The sequence below is a fragment of the Blennius ocellaris genome, assembly GCF_963422515.1.
Source record: "Blennius ocellaris genome assembly, chromosome: 16".
Taxonomy (NCBI): Eukaryota; Metazoa; Chordata; class Actinopteri; order Blenniiformes; family Blenniidae; genus Blennius; species Blennius ocellaris.
This window is the reverse complement of record NC_137665.1, coordinates 22,008,354-22,025,356: the sequence shown is the minus strand read 5'-3', so window position 1 is coordinate 22,025,356 and position 17,003 is coordinate 22,008,354. Positions and strand designations below refer to the sequence as shown.

Below are 17,003 nucleotides of genomic sequence, written 5' to 3'. Positions count from 1 at the left end.
CGCTGAGTACCGGCTCTCCACAGGGCTGTGTGCTGAGCCCTCTTCTGTACTGCCTCTACACCTACGACTGCAGTCCGACCCACAACAACAACCTCATAGTGAAGTTTGCGGACGACACTACGGTGGTCGGACTCATCTCGAAGGGGGATGAGGCAGCCTACAGAGAGGAAGTCCGGAAGCTGGCAGACTGGTGCTCAGAGAATAACCTTGCTCTGAACACCAAGAAAACTAAGGAGATCATCGTTGACTTCAGGAAACACAGCACCGACCTAGCCCCCCTCTACATCAACGCGAGTGCGTGGAGAGGGTTCACGCCTCCCGGTTCCTTGGCGTCATCATCTCCAACAACATCTCCTGGACAGAGAACATCACGGCAATCACTAAGAAGGCTCAGCAGCGGCTGCACTTCCTGAGAGTCCTCAAGAAGTACAACCTGGACTCCAACCTGCTGCTGACCTTCTACCACTCATCCATCGAGAGCATCCTGACATACTGCATCACAACATGGTATGGCAGCTGCACTGCTGCAGACAGGGAGAGGCTCCAGAGAGTGGTAAAGACAGCACAGAGGATCGTCGGCTGCCCTCTCCCCTCCCTGACGGACATCTACACCTCCCGCTGCCTCAGCAGAGCCATGAACATCATCAAGGACAGCTCCCACCCTGGCTCTGACCTGTTTGAGCTGCTGCCCTCAGGAAGGCGCTACAGGGTCATGAGGTCAAAGACAAACAGACTCAAGAACAGTTTTTTCCCCAAAGCCATAACCACTGTGAACTCCCATAGGCACTGACCTTACAGTCTACCCACCACTAGTCTACTTTATATTTATTTCCTGTAATTACACACAACATTATTATTATGTATTGTTCTCAGGACTGAACTGTGCACCTTACCTGCTCTACCCCCCCCCCCCCCCCCCCCTTTGCACTTATTCTGCACTTTCTTCAATATGTTTTAACTATGTTTTGCACTGATACTGGAGTTGTTTTTAATCTCATTGTACCTAGGTATAGTGACAATAAAAGGCATTGATTGACTGATTGATCACCCACATTATTCTCCCTCATGAGCAGAGATGGACTGTGAAACATGAAATATAGACAATATTTAATAATAAAACAATACTGAACAAAATAAGCAACATAAAAAGTAAAACAATAGAAAATAATCGAATCAAATAAACAATACAAATTCACTAAAGAATGCATATAAAGACAAACTATGTCTACGTTAAACGGTGTTTGCAACGTGATGTTTTCGTCACGACGCCCCTCTGACGTCACGGCCCCGCCCCTCTGCGGTGTGTCCGTTCAACGCGTCCTCCGGGCTGCGGGTCCAGAAGCGATGCGGGCGGACTGGCGGTGGCAGCTGGCCGTGGCGCTGGCGCTCTTCGCCGCGGCGCTGCGCGGCTCGCGTGCGGAGGTGATCGATGACGTCCTGAGCAGCGTGTCGCGCGGGGTGTCCTTCCTGGAGCGGCAGCACGAGCACATCAACCTGGACGGGGCGGTGGGCTTCGTCATGCTGCAGGGTAGGTGCGGTTGTTTGTTTGTTTACGAGTTCAGATTTGTTTATTGTGTTTCTGCTGCTCCTGCCTCGTTCAGCGCAGATCAAACCTCAGATACGTTCTTAAAAGGAAGAAAATTAATCTTCAAAACTCAAAAAAAGGTTTCTTTAGGTTTCCGGCTGCTGGAAGCAAATTAATAATTTTACAACACAGTTACTGCGCATGTACTTTAATTATTCCTCCTCAGTATCATATTAGAATTTACAGAATGTCACTAATATGATATTTATGGCACCATGACGTCATCAGGCTTAAAGAGAATAAATCTCATTCTGGTAGATTGTTACATTAGAAGTCATGACTTCACTCAAAGGTCAAAATATTAACATACTTTGTATTTTTCATACTTTCCCACTGAATTGTACAATATGTTTAATGAACTGAGACCAGTAAGATAAAGGCAATAGTAGAAACAGTTTGTATTCAGGACCAAAATATATCAAATTATTTTCATTTTTATTATTTATTTTTAATAAAAACAAAATTTCTCTCAAATTACTGCTACTTATGTAACTCCTATAATAATAGTTTTATAAAGTAGATATAATAATGTTATTGTTGTTAAATAGTAAATAAAATGTGCTTTTTGGAATAAAACGCAGTTGAAAGAAGCACAAAGGTTTCCCGGTTCTTTTTGCACAAAGGCATTTTAAATGAAATCGCTCAAGACATCAAAATTTGGCAAAAGATTTGAAACTCTGGCAGCCGGTTCTCAACAAGAACCGGTTTTGAATCCCTGCTGTGAACAGGGGTCAGAGGTCAGAGGTCAGCGAGGTCCAAAGTGGGCGTGTTTTAGTGTGGAGTTTCGCCTCTGGGTGTTTCTGGCATGTCGTTGAAACTGGCGGCTTGTTTGTGGCGTCTCAGCGGAGCTGAAGGAGGCGGTCCGGACCTGGCCTCACACCGACCCGCTCAGCTGGGCCCAGAGGACCACCGCCGTGGCTCTGCTCAGGCGCCTGGACCAGAGCCTGGACAAGGCTGTGGCCGCCCTGCAGGAGAACGACCCCAAGTACTACCGAGGTGAGCCGCTCTGGACACACGGGGGGGAGGGGGGGGGTGGGGGGGGCGCTGTAACATTCCCCGCAGCACGGAGCTGCTGGCTGCTGGTTTCAGCTGGTGTGGTGTGGTGTGGTGTGGTTCTCCCCCAGAGTTCCAGCCTCTGCTGTCCTGGAGCTTCTGGATGGTTCCTCAGGAGTGGAGCTCCACGGACTCCAGCCTGCTCTACTCCTCCACCATGACCACCGAGTGCTATGACGAGCAGCTCAGCGACAAGTGTCTGACCCTGCTGCTGGGAACCTGGTACCAACTGCTTCACAAACACGCCACGCTGTTTACTCTTCACTTCTTCTGAAACTCAACTGAAAATAACCCCAAAATGAACTTTAGATGTTTGAGTATCAACCACACATCTTCAGTTCCCAGGCTGGAAACTAAAAATATGTATGTATAGTTTTTGTTCCAATTCAGTCGTGTGTGTGTGTGTGTGTGTGTGTGTGTGTGTGTGTGTGTGTGTGTGTGTGTGTGTGTGTGTGTGTGTGGGCAGGAAGATGAACGGGACGCCCTGCATCGTCACCAAGCCCTGCAGGGACACCATGACCCTCTTCGGTTGTCCTCACTACTCTCTGTCACACCAGCTGCTTTATTTCATTATTGGGAAAATGGTGAGGCTCCCGAGGCAACAACAACAACAACAACAAACAAACAAACAAAATGTCTCCCTGTGAGTTTTGGGGGCGATGAGGCCTGCAGCTGACTTGGTGTTTCAGAGAGGCTGCAGCGACCTGCTGAAGGGCGACACGCGAGCGTCCCGGGCCAACATGACTGAGGACAACTACCAGAGGATCTTCTGCTCCAACATGATGAAGACCAACCAGGACATCGTCAGAGACGGCCTCACCGAGCAGACGCTGGACATCTTCATCGAGAACAGTGAGAGCCTGTCGCCTCCACCATTACTGTCGTCATCTCTCCTTTCCATACACTTTACAGTACACAGTGGTACACAGTGGTACACAGTAGGACAGTGTTTTTCAGCCGCTGTGCCGCGGCACACTGGTGTTCCGTGAGATCTAGTCAGGTGTGCCGTGGGAAATTCACCAATGTCACGTTTTCTCTAAGAAAACATTTGCTCTCACAGCCGCTGTCAGCTGTGAGAGCAGTGTGTTGAAGAGTAATCATGTATAAATACTGTGGCAAGCATCGCGGAAGAATTGTTCTGAGTCAAGATTCTATTCTACCAGTGGAACACCAGAGGCTTTTACTTTGACATGAACACACACAACCAGAACTTCAATATAGGATGAGACTCCACACAACACATTTCTCACTCCTGGTTGATCACCAACATCCAACAAACCAATTTATTTGATTCCTGTTGATAAAGCATTGATGAGAATGACTTTATATTGTTAATAGAGCCTACAGAGTTTAACATTTGACCATTTGAAATTTTCCAGATTTTTCCAAAGAAAAAAGTGTGCCTTGGCTCAAAAAAGGTTGAAAAACACTGCAGTCTCCTGCACAAAAATACAACAAATAAGCTGAATTCATTTTTTTAAAATTAGTTCTTTGTGCTTATTATTGTTAATCTAATTGAACTTATAATAGATATTTTTGGGGGAGACTGAATATATAATAAGACATTAATAATATTAATATTATGGGTGTGGCCTATTACAGAATTGGCGGGGCTGTAACCCAGTGGGGGTGTGGCCTCTAACCTTGTGGGCGTGGTCTGTAGCCCAGTGGGGGTGTGGTCTCTAACATTGTGGGCGTGGTCTGTAACCCAGTGGGGGGTGGTCTCTAACCGCGTGGGCGTGGTCTGTAACCCAGTGGGGGTGTGGTCCCTAACATTGTGGGCGTGGTCTGTAACCCAGTGGGGGGCTGGTCTCTAACCTTGTGGGCGTGGTCTGTAACCCAGTGGGGGTGGTGGTCTCTAACATTGTGGGCGTGGTCTGTAACCCAGTGGGGGTGTGGTCTCTAACATTGTGGGCGTGGTCTGTAACCCAGTGGGGGTGTGGCCTTTAACCTTGTGGGCGTGGTCTGTGTTGACAGTCCTGATCTGTGGATTGGCCGGTTTCTCCGACTTCCTCAAAGCCGATTGGCTGCAGCACATCCTCAGCCTGCAGGACGAGGAGGTGGGCTGCTTCGGGAGAGACAGTAAGTACAAGTTACAGTTACTGAGTAACTTGAGGGCGTGGCTTGTCTCCGTGTGGCGGCCCTGGGGTTTGAAGGCGGTGGCTTGTGTCCCCAGAGAGCATCATGTCCCAGCTGATCGGAGACGAGCTGCTGGAGCAGCTGCAGCCTCACCGGAGGGTGAAGAGGAGGGAGAAGATCCTTCCAGGTCGGACCAACACTTCATTCAAGTCTTCCTCAAAAACATCCTCACTTCTGTTCAAACTCACAAAATCGGAGGCAAAGTGATTGCAGTTTCAGGCTCTGATGTGTTTGTGTTCATATAGTCGAGGGTCGTTCTGTCCCTATTAGACATGGAGGTTGTCTTTGTGTCCTCTGACCTGCTGTTGGGTGTCTCCGGCCGGCAGACGGATGCTCCAGTCACATGACGGCGGTGGCAGTGGGCGCTCTGGGGGGATACCTCAACTTTTACCTGACGGAGCAGGACATCACCAAGAGGCCACTCACCTGAGCCGCTCCCCTGAATCCAGCGTCCAATCACAGAGCAGACACACAACAGGAACTTTCACTCGAAAAGAAGAAGACAACTGAATAAATCCAGCGATGAAGGAGTTAAATTAGAGATTTCTTCAATGTGTGACCTCTGACCCGTTCACAGCAGAGGGGATGTTAAACTTTGTTGTTGTAAACAGAGTTAAAAATGTCCCATCTGACTGTTTTCTCTGTGAATTAAACATTTTAATTCACTTAAAAATTCATATTTTTAAGTGAATTAAAAATATTTAAACCTGAAAAATATGCAAAAGACATTCAAGTCTTTGTCAGCTCAATGGTAAACATGTAGCCACCAGCTAATGCTAATCATGTAGCCATCCAGCTAATGCTAATCATATAGCCACCAGCTAATGCTAATCATGTAGCCACCAGCTAATGCTAATCATGTAGCCATCCAGCTAATGCTAATCATATAGCCACCAGCTAATGCTAAACATGTAGCCACCAGCTAATGCTAATCATGGAGCCACCAGCTAATGCTAATCATGTAGCCATCCAGCTAATGCTAATCATGTAGCCACCAGCTAATGCTAATCATGTAGCCATCCAGCTAATGCTAATCATATAGCCACCAGCTAATGCTAATCATGTAGCCATCCAGCTAATGCTAATCATATAGCCACCAGCTAATGCTAAACATGTAGCCACCAGCTAATGCTAATCATGGAGCCACCAGCTAATGCTAATCATGTAGCCATCCAGCTAATGCTAATCATGTAGCCACCAGCTAATGCTAATCATGTAGCCATCCAGCTAATGCTAAAGTTATTACCACTAGTCGAATTAAAATACACACATTAAAAAAACCTGTATAAATAAAGGATATTTAGTTGTGTAAATAAATGAAAGTCTTTAGATCGATTCGTTCATCTTCCAAAATCACATGTGGTGAAATATTAGCATGTTTTATTGTAAAAATGTAATAAACAGATTTGTCTCCAACAGAAGCTGTTTCAACACAAATCACGATAAAAGGTCAAGTTTAATATCATGAAGACATTAATACAGTCATTGAAAAGGAAAATAGTTGTATCTATGTGATAATATAACTTTTTATTGCTGCACTTAATCTTGTATGATCTATTGGAATTAAACACGTTCAGTGGCGAGGAGGGAAAACGATACGTTTCTTTTTCAATCCCACTTTCATGTTCTTTCTTTACTTTTTGTAATAAAATGCACCAGAATCTGTTCCTTCTGTTAACCGAGAGACACAAGGGGATTGGTTTGTTTACTAGAAAAGTCTGGTTTTAAAGGCCTATATATGGTTGTTTTCCCACAGCGGCTCCATCAGGACTGTGTGAAGCTGAAGCTCCACAGCTGCTGTTATTGTGTGAATGTACATCAGCAGAATAAATAAAGTGTTGCTGTAACGGCCGGCGGTCTCTGTGCTAGCAGGGGAGATGTTCTGAGTTCTGTCAGAGCTCAGCAGGTTCACGTCCCTCTGCCAGGAGGAGGAGGAGGAGCTCTACTCACCAGGCAGTGTCACTGCCAGGAGCTCGGGAAGTTAGCAGTTGGGAAATGCCTGCCTCCAAGCTGGGAGAGAAATCTGTAGCTTAATGCCAGATAATGTCGTCCCTCCAAGACCTAACGTGAACGAAACGGCCCCCGGCGTCACAGTGGTTGTCGGCGTGCGTCCGTCCTGCGGCGGCGTCAGACGTTCCAGCCGATCACCTGGTAGAACAGAGCCTTGAGGAGGCGGGCTTCGTAGGTGACGGTGTTCTTCCCGCTGTGGATGCGGACTTCCTCCAGGGGCTGCTCGATGAGCGCCGGGACCTCCTTCCCATAAACTGCAGGGCGACACAACCCACGGGATCACTGTCATTATTACATTTCCCCTTCAGAAGAACTCCATCCTTTTTACACGCCGGAAGCTTTATTGTCCACCACAAACATTCAGATCGGTTTATCTGTATAAAATATTAAAACAACAAACTCTCACACATTATAAAAGCTCAAACTGACATAAATGTTTCTGCCCTCTATTCAAAGAATCTAAATGTTTAACTACAAAGTCGTCATTCAGACTGTGGACATAACTGGAGAGAAACCTCATAGAAATATAGAAATCACTCGAGTAAAGGGAATATTTTTTATATATTTACTTACAGTCTTCATGATTTAGAATGTAGTAAATAGATTACATGAACAAAGTTTTACTTATTTAAAGATAAATCACAATATCAGTACCCAAAGATCCTACTTAATTCGAGTAATGTGAGGAGTTTTAATGAATTTACTAATCACCTTTTAAAAAGTAGTGAAGTGTATTATGTGGTAAAAATCATATGAGTCTCTGTGTGTGTGTGTGCGTGTGTGTGTGTGTGTGTGTGTGTGTGTGTGTGCTCACCCTCGCAGTGTTCCAGGAACTGGACACAGTCCTGGACCCCAGCGTCTCTCAGCAGGATCATGTGTTTGGACATGTTCTCCAGCAGGGAGAGGAAGCAGCGCTTAGCATAGAACCAGGTGTCTGTCCCAAGCTACACACACACACACACACACACACACACACACACACACACACACACACACACACACACACACACACACACACACACACACACACACACACACACACACACACACACACACACACAGAATGAGGAGTAGGAAGAGAATGAGGAGAAGGAGGAGACGGAGGAGGAGAATGAGGCGAATGAGCAGGAGAATGAGGAGTAGGAGGAGAATGAGGAGGAGAATGAGGAAAAGGAGAAGATGGAGGAGGAGAAGGAGGAAAAGGAGAAGATGGAGGAGGAGAAGGAGGAGGAGAATGAGGAGAAGAATGAGGAGAAGGAGGAGCATGAGGAGAATGAGGAGGAGAAGGAGGAGCATGAGGAGAATGAGGAGAATGAGGAGGAGGAGAAGGAGAAGGAGGAGCACGAGGAGAATGGGGAGCATGAGGAGCATGAGGAGGAGGAGGAGCATGAGGAGCATGAGGAGAAGGAGAAGCATGAGGAGCATGAGGAGCATGAGGAGGAGGAGGAGCATGAGGAGAAGGAGGAGAATGAGGAGCATGAGGAGAAGGAGGAGCATGAGGGGAAGGAGGAGAATGAGGAGCATGAGGAGCATGAGGAGAAGGGGAAGCATGAGGAGCATGAGGAGCATGAGGAGGAGGAGGAGCATGAGGAGAAGGAGGAGAATGAGGAGCATGAGGAGAAGGAGGAGCATGAGGGGAAGGAGGAGAATGAGGAGCATGAGGAGCATGAGGAGAAGGGGAAGCATGAGGAGCATGAGGAGGAGGAGGAGCATGAGGAGAAGGAGGAGAATGAGGAGCATGAGGAGAAGGAGGAGCATGAGGGGAAGGAGGAGAATGAGGAGCATGAGGAGCACGAGGAGCACGAGGAGCACGAGGAGAAGGAGGAGCATGAGGAGAAGGAGGAGCATGAGGAGCATGAGGAGCATGAGGAGAATGAGGAGCACGAGGAGCACGAGGAGCATGAGGAGAAGGAGGAGCATGAGGAGCATGAGGAGCATGAGGAGCATGAGGAGCATGAGGAGCATGAGGAGAAGGAGGAGCATGAGGAGCATGAGGAGCATGAGGAGAATGAGGAGCACGAGGAGCACGAGGAGCACGAGGAGCATGAGGAGCATGAGGAGAAGGAGGAGCATGAGGAGCACGAGGAGCATGAGGAGCATGAGGAGAAGGAGGAGCATGAGGAGCATGAGGAGCAGACAGTTGTTCCAGGACAGTCGGGGTCTTGAGGCTCAGTGGAAGTTTTGGTGTGAAGCCACCGTGGTTCTTTCAGGTTCTCATTTCAAGATGCAGGTTCCAGGTTGGACTGAAGGGTTAAACAGGATCATGAGAGTTCTCCTGTGGACCAGCTGAACTGACCTTCTTGTTGTACGGCTCCAGGCTCTTGATGACGCGGGAGATGCCGAAGTCGTGGTTTCCTTTGGCGCAGTACAGAGTCCTGAGACACCAAGCAAAGCACAGCGTGCAGCCACACACCTCAGTACTCTATTACAGTTACTAGTTCCTTCACGGACTGGAAATAACAATAGAAAGAGGAGAGGACTGATTTGATCCCCCTAAACTTCAGGGAGATGAAGGAATGGAGTTGGACTCACCCGATCACCAGGTTGACGATGCAGAGGTGGAACACCTTCTTGTCCGGGTCGTCGTATGAGATCTGCTCCTCCTCTTTCTCAATCTTCCTCATCAGCTCCTCGGCCTGTGGCGACGGAGAAACAGCTCATTGGTTGATTAGGTGAGAGGCGGCCGGCGCTCAGCGAGCCCTACCTCTTTGTTCTGGCTGGTCATGATGTAGGACACACACAGGTTGGCGAGGACCACGGCGCTCACGTTCAGGATCTGCACAGGAGACACAATCCCAGGAAGAGTCGGCACATCTGACCACTCAGTGACGGCACCACATTTATTTATAATTATAATAATAATAAAAAGAATCTCATCATTGAGTTTTCTTTAAATCCCTCAATATGCTCCAAGTGGGTCTTAGTGCTGCTTTGGACACAAGTGAGCCTGGAAACACTGCTAAACAGCATTAAACTGCTTTAAAACTTCAAGATCGGGAGGATTCTGTGTCAATAGGTGACTAATTATGAATGGGAATCACTCGTGGGGTTCCGCAAGGCTCCATCCTTGGGCCTCTTTTATTTAACATCTATTAACATATATTACAACATGCAGACGAGACATGGCCCTGGAGGTCAGTGTCAGTGGACGACCACAGCGTCTTAGAGCGGACGTGTCACAACGCTTTTACAACCTCACCCAGAAAACAAATGGAGGTCATTGTTTTTGGGCCCTAAAGGGAAAAGGTTAAAGGTCAGCGCTCATCTTGACTCCATGTCATTTAGGAGATCAAATAAAGACCTGAAATTCAACCACCACATTCAGACAATAACAAGATATTTCAAGAAGTAAAGGATTTCTGACCAAACAAGATTCAGAGAGACTTGCTCATGCAAAACATCCAATATAATCCAATATTTGGGAAGAAACGGGAGAAGTTCTCAAGTCGTGAAGGTCAAAGGTCAGTGCAAACCAGCAGAGAATCACTGCACAGCAGGCCGCCACGCTACGACTAGAGACACTGCAAGGACCAGAAAAACAAGAACTGGGCGGCTGGTTTCCGGCATTACCGAGACTTTGCACTTGCAAGGACACTCCTGAATGTTACACTGCTCCACCTGCACACAAAGCCCAGCGCTTCAGTCCGCCGCTAACTCTGCGGCGGCGCGGAGGAAGGGAAGCCCCGGCCCACTCACGTTGTCGTAGTGCTTCTTGACGATGGGCTCGTAGAAGCCGATGGCCTCCTTGTATTTGTTCTGCATGAAGAGCACGTGGGCCACGTTCAGCTTCCACGTGTCGTCCTCGTTGCAAACCTCCACCGACTTCCGGAAGATCTTCTCCACCATCTGGTAGTTGTCCCGGTTCCAGTAGATCTTGGCCTGAGCCATGAGGACCACGATGTACCTGAGGGCCGGAGGGCAGGGGTGACCACAGGACGCCTGGACAGGTGTGTGTGTGTGTGTGTGTGTGTGTCCTGACTTTTCCTGCATCAGGTCGTAGTCCTGCAGAGCTTTTTTCTGCGCCTCGTCGTCTCGGACCACCTGGGCCTCCTGCACCTGACGGAGGAAATCAATGTAAACAAACGTCAGTTTGTCTTCGTCAAATCAGGTGAAGTTCATAAACTAAACTCAACTTCTCAGCGTGTTAAAGCCACTGTGACGTCACAACTACAGGAGCTGAAGAAATAAAGCGATTTTGTGGTGAAACATATTGACTGATTCATGAAAAACTCCGTTAGAACTGAAACATGTTTGATGGTATCGACCAGCAGTCTGAAACCTTGACCACCTAAACAGCTGTTTTTTTAATGATTTTCCATCAAATGGTTTGTCTCCAGCTGTGAAACTTGTCAACAACCAGAAATGAAGAAAGAAACGTTTGCAGGTTGTATTTATTAAGTGTCACAGCGACAATCAAGGTGGATTTTATGATATTCTTGGTTATTTTTGCCATTTTTAGAGATTTTTTTCCCTCTTTTTTTAATATGAATTTTCATGTTTTAGGTATTTTACTAGGGATGTCCGATAATATCGGAGGGCCGATATTATCGGCCGATATTGACTAAAAAATTTAATATTTGGAAATATCGGTATCGGATCTCGTGGCTTAGAAGGAGAAGCCTGGTGAATGAAATATCCGTGGAGGACTGGAGGCTAAACCAGGCCCTCTTCCCTGCTGGGCCAGTACCTGACTGCACCCTGCACCAGTGTTGACAGTGAACCAGTGTTCAGCACTGGTACCAGTACCTGACTGCACCCTGCACCAGTGTTGACAGTGAACCAGTGTTCAGCACTGGTACCAGTACCTGACTGCACCCTGCACCAGTGTTGACAGTGAACCAGTGTTCAGCACTGGTACCAGTACCTGACTGCACCCTGCACCAGTGTTGACGGTGAACCAGTGTTCAGCACTGGTACCAGTACCTGACTGCACCCTGCACCAGTGTTGACGGTGAACCAGTGTTCAGCACTGGTACCAGTACCTGACTGCACCCTGCACCAGTGTTGACGGTGAACCAGTGTTCAGCACTGGTACCAGTACCTGACTGCACCCTGCACCAGTGTTGACAGTGAACCAGTGTTCAGCACTGGTACCAGTACCTGACTGCACCCTGCACCAGTGTTGACGGTGAACCAGTGTTCAGCACTGGTACCAGTACCTGACTGCACCCTGCACCAGTGTTGACGGTGAACCAGTGTTCAGCACTGGTACCAGTACCTGACTGCACCCTGCACCAGTGTTGACGGTGAACCACTGTTCAGCACTGGTACCAGTACCTGACTGCACCCTGCACCAGTGTTGACGGTGAACCAGTGTTCAGCACTGGTACCAGTACCTGACTGCACCCTGCACCAGTGTTGACAGTGAACCAGTGTTCAGCACTGGTACCAGTACCTGACTGCACCCTGCACCAGTGTTGACAGTGAACCAGTGTTCAGCACTGGTACCAGTACCTGACCGCACCCTGCACCAGTGTTGACGGTGAACCAGTGTTCAGCACTGGTACCAGTACCTGACCGCACCCTGCACCAGTGTTGACAGTGAACCAGTGTTCAGCACTGGTACCAGTACCTGACTGCACCCTGCACCAGTGTTGACAGTGAACCAGTGTTCAGCACTGGTACCAGTACCTGACTGCACCCTGCACCAGTGTTGACAGTGAACCAGTGTTCAGCACTGGTACCAGTACCTGACTGCACCCTGCACCAGTGTTGACAGTGAACCAGTGTTCAGCACTGGTACCAGTACCTGACTGCACCCTGCACCAGTGTTGACAGTGAACCACTGTTCAGCACTGGTACCAGTACCTGACTGCACCCTGCACCAGTGTTGACAGTGAACCACTGTTCAGCACTGGTACCAGTACCTGACTGCACCCTGCACCAGTGTTGACAGTGAACCAGTGTTCAGCACTGGTGCCCACATCATTGATGAGAAGAGAAATCTCATACATTGCTGAGATGCTGAGATGCTTGTATTCATACAGAACAATCTCCCTCTTACACACGAGGACATGGGGAAAGAAATAGACCAGTTATATGGACGAGTCAACTTCAGTCTTTGTTTTTGTTGCACTTTAAAGGAGGGCTGTTTTAATTTTGTGAGCATTTCTGTGCCTTTCTTGTTTATATTTGCACTATTTTGTTACTCTTAAAAGAGATTGAGTCCAGTTTGAGTCTATTATTTGACAAGTTATGTCCAGTTATTCATTCATTGACTGTTTACAACTAATGGACTGAAGATATGCCTCTTCCTTTTTTTTTATATTGTCTGTGGTGTTGTTGAGTTTGTTGTTGAGGTTTCTCTCCAACACTAAATAAATATGGCACTTTTTTTCCATAGTTTAAGTTGTTGTTCTCTTGTTTTTCTCAGTGTGTACATTTGGAAAGCCATGTTTGATTCACATATGCATCCAGTGGGGCGTCACAATAAAATTAGGCATAATGTGTTAATTCCACAGTAGGAGATATTTTATGTTGTTGTTACCGAACAGTTTTGATGTAAAAAGCCAGCATATATCAGTATCGGTGATATCGGTATCGGTGATATCGGTATCGGAAATTAAGAGTTGGACAATATCGGAATATCGGATATCGGTAGAAAAGCCAATATCGAGCATCCCTACATTTTACACATCTTGGATATTTTACCCTTATAAGCTGTGCATGCAAATGTACGACAAATGAATTGCCCCTTGTGGAATAAATAAAGGTGTCTGAACCAGAAACTATTTAGACTATGACTATATATATTTCCTAATGGTTCGACCAGAACAAGCATTTCCCCCTTTCTTCTTGATTTTTGTCATTTTTTTTACCTATTTTTTTAAATGTCTTTAATTTATTTTCCTTTTTCATTTTTCTTCTTATTTTTTCCTTTTTCTATACTGAAGATTGAATGATTTAAGTTTGAACAGTTTTCCTGCATTATTGTAGTTTTTGAGTAGTTTTAGCTATTTTGTCCTTTTTCTTTTTGCAGTTCCAGCTGTCATGGTTTGTTTAGCCGTTTTACCTTCTTTAGCAGGAGATCAGACTAATTTAAATAATCAGTGTGGTATGCAAATAAAAAAAAAGAAGAAAACCAATGTAATTTTGTGAATAGAGGGAAGAAGCACGTGTGACTCCAGAGCTGGAGGTTGAACACCTCGGGACCAGAGCCATTGTTTTTGGAATGCTGAGGAGTAATTCATCAATTAATTGTTATGTCGTATTTAGAACATTTCATGATGACATGAATGGTGGTGACTTATTACCAGGGATTATTAATAAAAAAAAACAAAACCAATTAAAAGACACATGGTTTTGCCTTGTTACATAAAATGAACTCAAACAAATATTGTCATCATATGAGCTTTAACGACATATAAAGTGACAAAACGTCCTCATTTTACTCCACAGGATGAGTTCTGGGTGACGAGATGATCCATGGTCACTTTCTAGTGTTACACTAGTGTTTCTCCTTTGTCTCGTGCATTAAGGTTCCTCTTCTGGACAAATGACAGGATGATTGGAGGAGGAATGACAGCATGACTTGAGGAGTGTAGGAATGACAGGATGATCAGAGGAGTGTAGGGATGACAGGATGATCAGAGGAGTGTAGGAATGACAGGATGATCAGAGGAGTGTAGGGATGACAGGATGATCAGAGGAGTGTAGGAATGACAGGATGATCAGAGGAGTGTAGGGATGACAGGATGATCAGAGGAGTGTAGGAATGACAGGATGATCAGAGGAGTGTAGGGATGACAGGATGATCAGAGGAGTGTAGGAATGACAGGATGATCAGAGGAGTGTAGGGATGACAGGATGATCAGAGGAGTGTAGGAATGACAGGATGATCAGAGGAGTGTAGGGATGACAGGATGATCAGAGGAGTGTAGGGATGACAGGATGACTTGAGGAGTGTAGGAATGACAGGATGATCAGAGGAGTGTAGGGATGACAGGATGATCAGAGGAGTGTAGGAATGACAGGATGATCAGAGGAGTGTAGGAATGACAGGATGATCAGAGGAGTGTAGGAATGACAGGATGATCAGAGGAGTGTAGGGATGACAGGATGACTTGAGGAGTGTAGGGATGACAGGATGATCAGAGGAGTGTAGGGATGACAGGATGACTTGAGGAGTGTAGGGATGACAGGATGACTTGAGGAGTGTAGGGATGACAGGATGATCAGAGGAGTGTAGGGATGACAGGATGATCAGAGGAGTGTAGGGATGACAGGATGATCAGAGGAGTGTAGGGATGACAGGATGATCAGAGGAGTGTAGGGATGAATAGAACTCTATATTTGTGGTTAGCGGCAGGATGACGAAGCACATGAAAGACAACCTGCTTCGCTAGCTTGCGCAGCTGCTCCGTCAGTTTCCCGTTCATCTCGTCCAACTTCCTGTACGCCTGCAACACAACGGTCATGGAAACATCAGAGAAAGCAGCAGCACATTGGTTAACTAGTCTGGGATCTGCAGCGCCTCATGTCTACTCAACTCTACTGGTAAGTCCTCTCAGGATTCACCAGTAGAGTTGAGTAGAGATTTACTGCACACATCACTGCAGGGCCAGCATCTCCCTCTGCTAGAGAAAACTGTTGATAGAAGACTGGAACTCCTATTTTTCAACTGGAGTCAAATGTTTTCATGTTATAATATATACCCTATTTTCCACACACACCTCCATTGATTGACATAATTGACAACTTAGTTCATATATAAGGCGCACCACATTATAAGGCACATGGAATAGACCAGTGGTCAACAACCTTTATAACTCAAAGCCATTAGGTTACATTTTCCACTGATTCTAACACCCAGAGAGGTGCACACACTTTATTTTGATAGTCCTACCTGCAGCCTATGCCAGGAGGACACTACACACTAAACCTTCTTCACTGCTGGTTGACAACTTACAACTACCGCTAATAAACTAAACTACATGAACTAAGCAACAAAAACACAACACAACACAATTATTACCGACACCACAAACCAAATAGAACCCCCAATAATTGCATTTAAAACACCACAAACAGAAACTCCCATAATGCATTGCAGCTATCGGCTGCACTGAGGAGCTCAGGATGCAAGGCATGATGGGAATTCATGTTTTGTGTTGTTGGAGGTTCTTGTGGGTTGTTGTTGGGCTTGGTGTTGTGTTGATTGTGTTTATGTGTTTTTGTTCCCCAGTTTAGGGAGTCATTATTTCATCTAGTTTATTTTGGTTTGTTAGAATGTTGGTGTTCAACCATGAGTGATGAAGGTGTTGTGTGGAGTGTCGTCCGCTCTGAAGATCCCTTTGTGAGTTAGAGTTGTCAAAATAAAAGCTTCTGGTTGTTCAGCTGTCAAATAGCAGTCTGGAGTAGAGCAATTCTTCCATATATAAGGTGCACTGGCAGCTTTTGAGAAACTTTGAGGTATTTAGGTGCCTTATAGTGCGGAAAATATGGTACTGTATTTAAACTTGATCTGTTTGTCCTCTTCACTTTACAGCTGTGTGTTTAAAGAAACAGTTTTTATGTGTTGATGTGTACGTTGGCTCCACAGTAAGAAGATCAATCTCAACACAGCCGTCCTGAGGTTGAGCTCCTCCTCCGAGGTGGCGGCCCTGCAGACCGAGACGTCCAACCGCAGCAGAACACACGAACCACAGCGTTTCACACCGTACCTCCTCCGGTGCCGTCTGGCAGGTCAGCAGTGCGTCCAGGAACTCGTACATGTACTGTGGAGCAAAGAAGACCAGCACAACTTGAGCCTGGAGGTGAAAGTTACCTGGAATACTCAGAATCAGAGAGGGATGATGGAAGATAGCCCCAGAAGGAGGTGTGTGGGAGGAAGCTGTGTCCTATGGGTGTGGCAGTGTGGACGGACTCACAGGAGACAGGAACTTGTAGGTGAGGTGAGCGTTTTCCGCCAGGACGTCAGCTGCCAGGTCGAAGTACTGAGGAGACATCGTCCAGCACAGTAATCTGATTACTGCTTACAGCAGACACAAGCACACAAACTTCCACTTTTTGTGGCTTCTGAGGGAGTTCTCAAAGTCAGTGTGTGTGTGTGTGTGTGTGTGTGTGTGTGTGTGTGTGTGCGTCTTCCCGGGTGACCACCTCGTGTTTGCAGTAGAGCAGCAGCAGGTTTCCGAAGGTGACGGGGGGGAAGGAGGGCTGCTGCAGGAGGAAGGCCAGCTTCTCAAAGCCCTCTGAGGGTTTAGTGTCCATGTTGACC

At 46.7% G+C, this 17,003-nt stretch overlaps 2 protein-coding genes across 3 annotated transcripts in view; one reads left to right on the top strand and one right to left on the bottom strand.

Moving 5' to 3' along the window:
* The first annotated feature begins 1,320 nt into the window (after positions 1-1,320).
* cUnh16orf89 (chromosome Un C16orf89 homolog) lies at positions 1,321-6,875 on the top strand. Its single transcript, XM_080512001.1, has 8 exons — positions 1,321-1,528; positions 2,429-2,581; positions 2,710-2,860; positions 3,105-3,222; positions 3,328-3,490; positions 4,616-4,720; positions 4,815-4,904; positions 5,104-6,875. The coding sequence occupies exons 1-8, from the start codon at positions 1,345-1,347 to the stop codon at positions 5,205-5,207; spliced, it is 1,068 nt and encodes a 355-aa protein (XP_080368127.1). The 5' UTR covers positions 1,321-1,344; the 3' UTR covers positions 5,208-6,875.
* Positions 6,876-6,895: 20 nt separating this feature from the next.
* Positions 6,896-17,003, bottom strand: part of ift70 (intraflagellar transport 70) — a 17,423-nt gene continuing 7,315 nt past the window's right edge. The window contains exons 9-19 of one of the 2 annotated variants that reach the window (XM_080512000.1): positions 16,886-17,003; positions 16,657-16,722; positions 16,450-16,503; positions 15,121-15,186; positions 10,767-10,843; positions 10,484-10,691; positions 9,492-9,563; positions 9,320-9,423; positions 9,084-9,162; positions 7,602-7,731; positions 6,896-7,041 (exon numbers count right to left, since the gene is read on the bottom strand). The exon at positions 16,886-17,003 is cut by the window's right edge and continues 35 nt beyond it. In XM_080512000.1, coding sequence (XP_080368126.1) covers positions 6,905-7,041; positions 7,602-7,731; positions 9,084-9,162; positions 9,320-9,423; positions 9,492-9,563; positions 10,484-10,691; positions 10,767-10,843; positions 15,121-15,186; positions 16,450-16,503; positions 16,657-16,722; positions 16,886-17,003 — 1,111 coding nt within the window. In that variant the 3' untranslated portion in view covers positions 6,896-6,904. Of the gene's footprint in view, positions 7,042-7,601; positions 7,732-9,083; positions 9,163-9,319; positions 9,424-9,491; positions 9,564-10,483; positions 10,844-15,120; positions 15,187-16,449; positions 16,504-16,656; positions 16,723-16,885 lie in introns of both variants that reach the window. The other variant, XM_080511999.1, reaches the window with a different exon arrangement.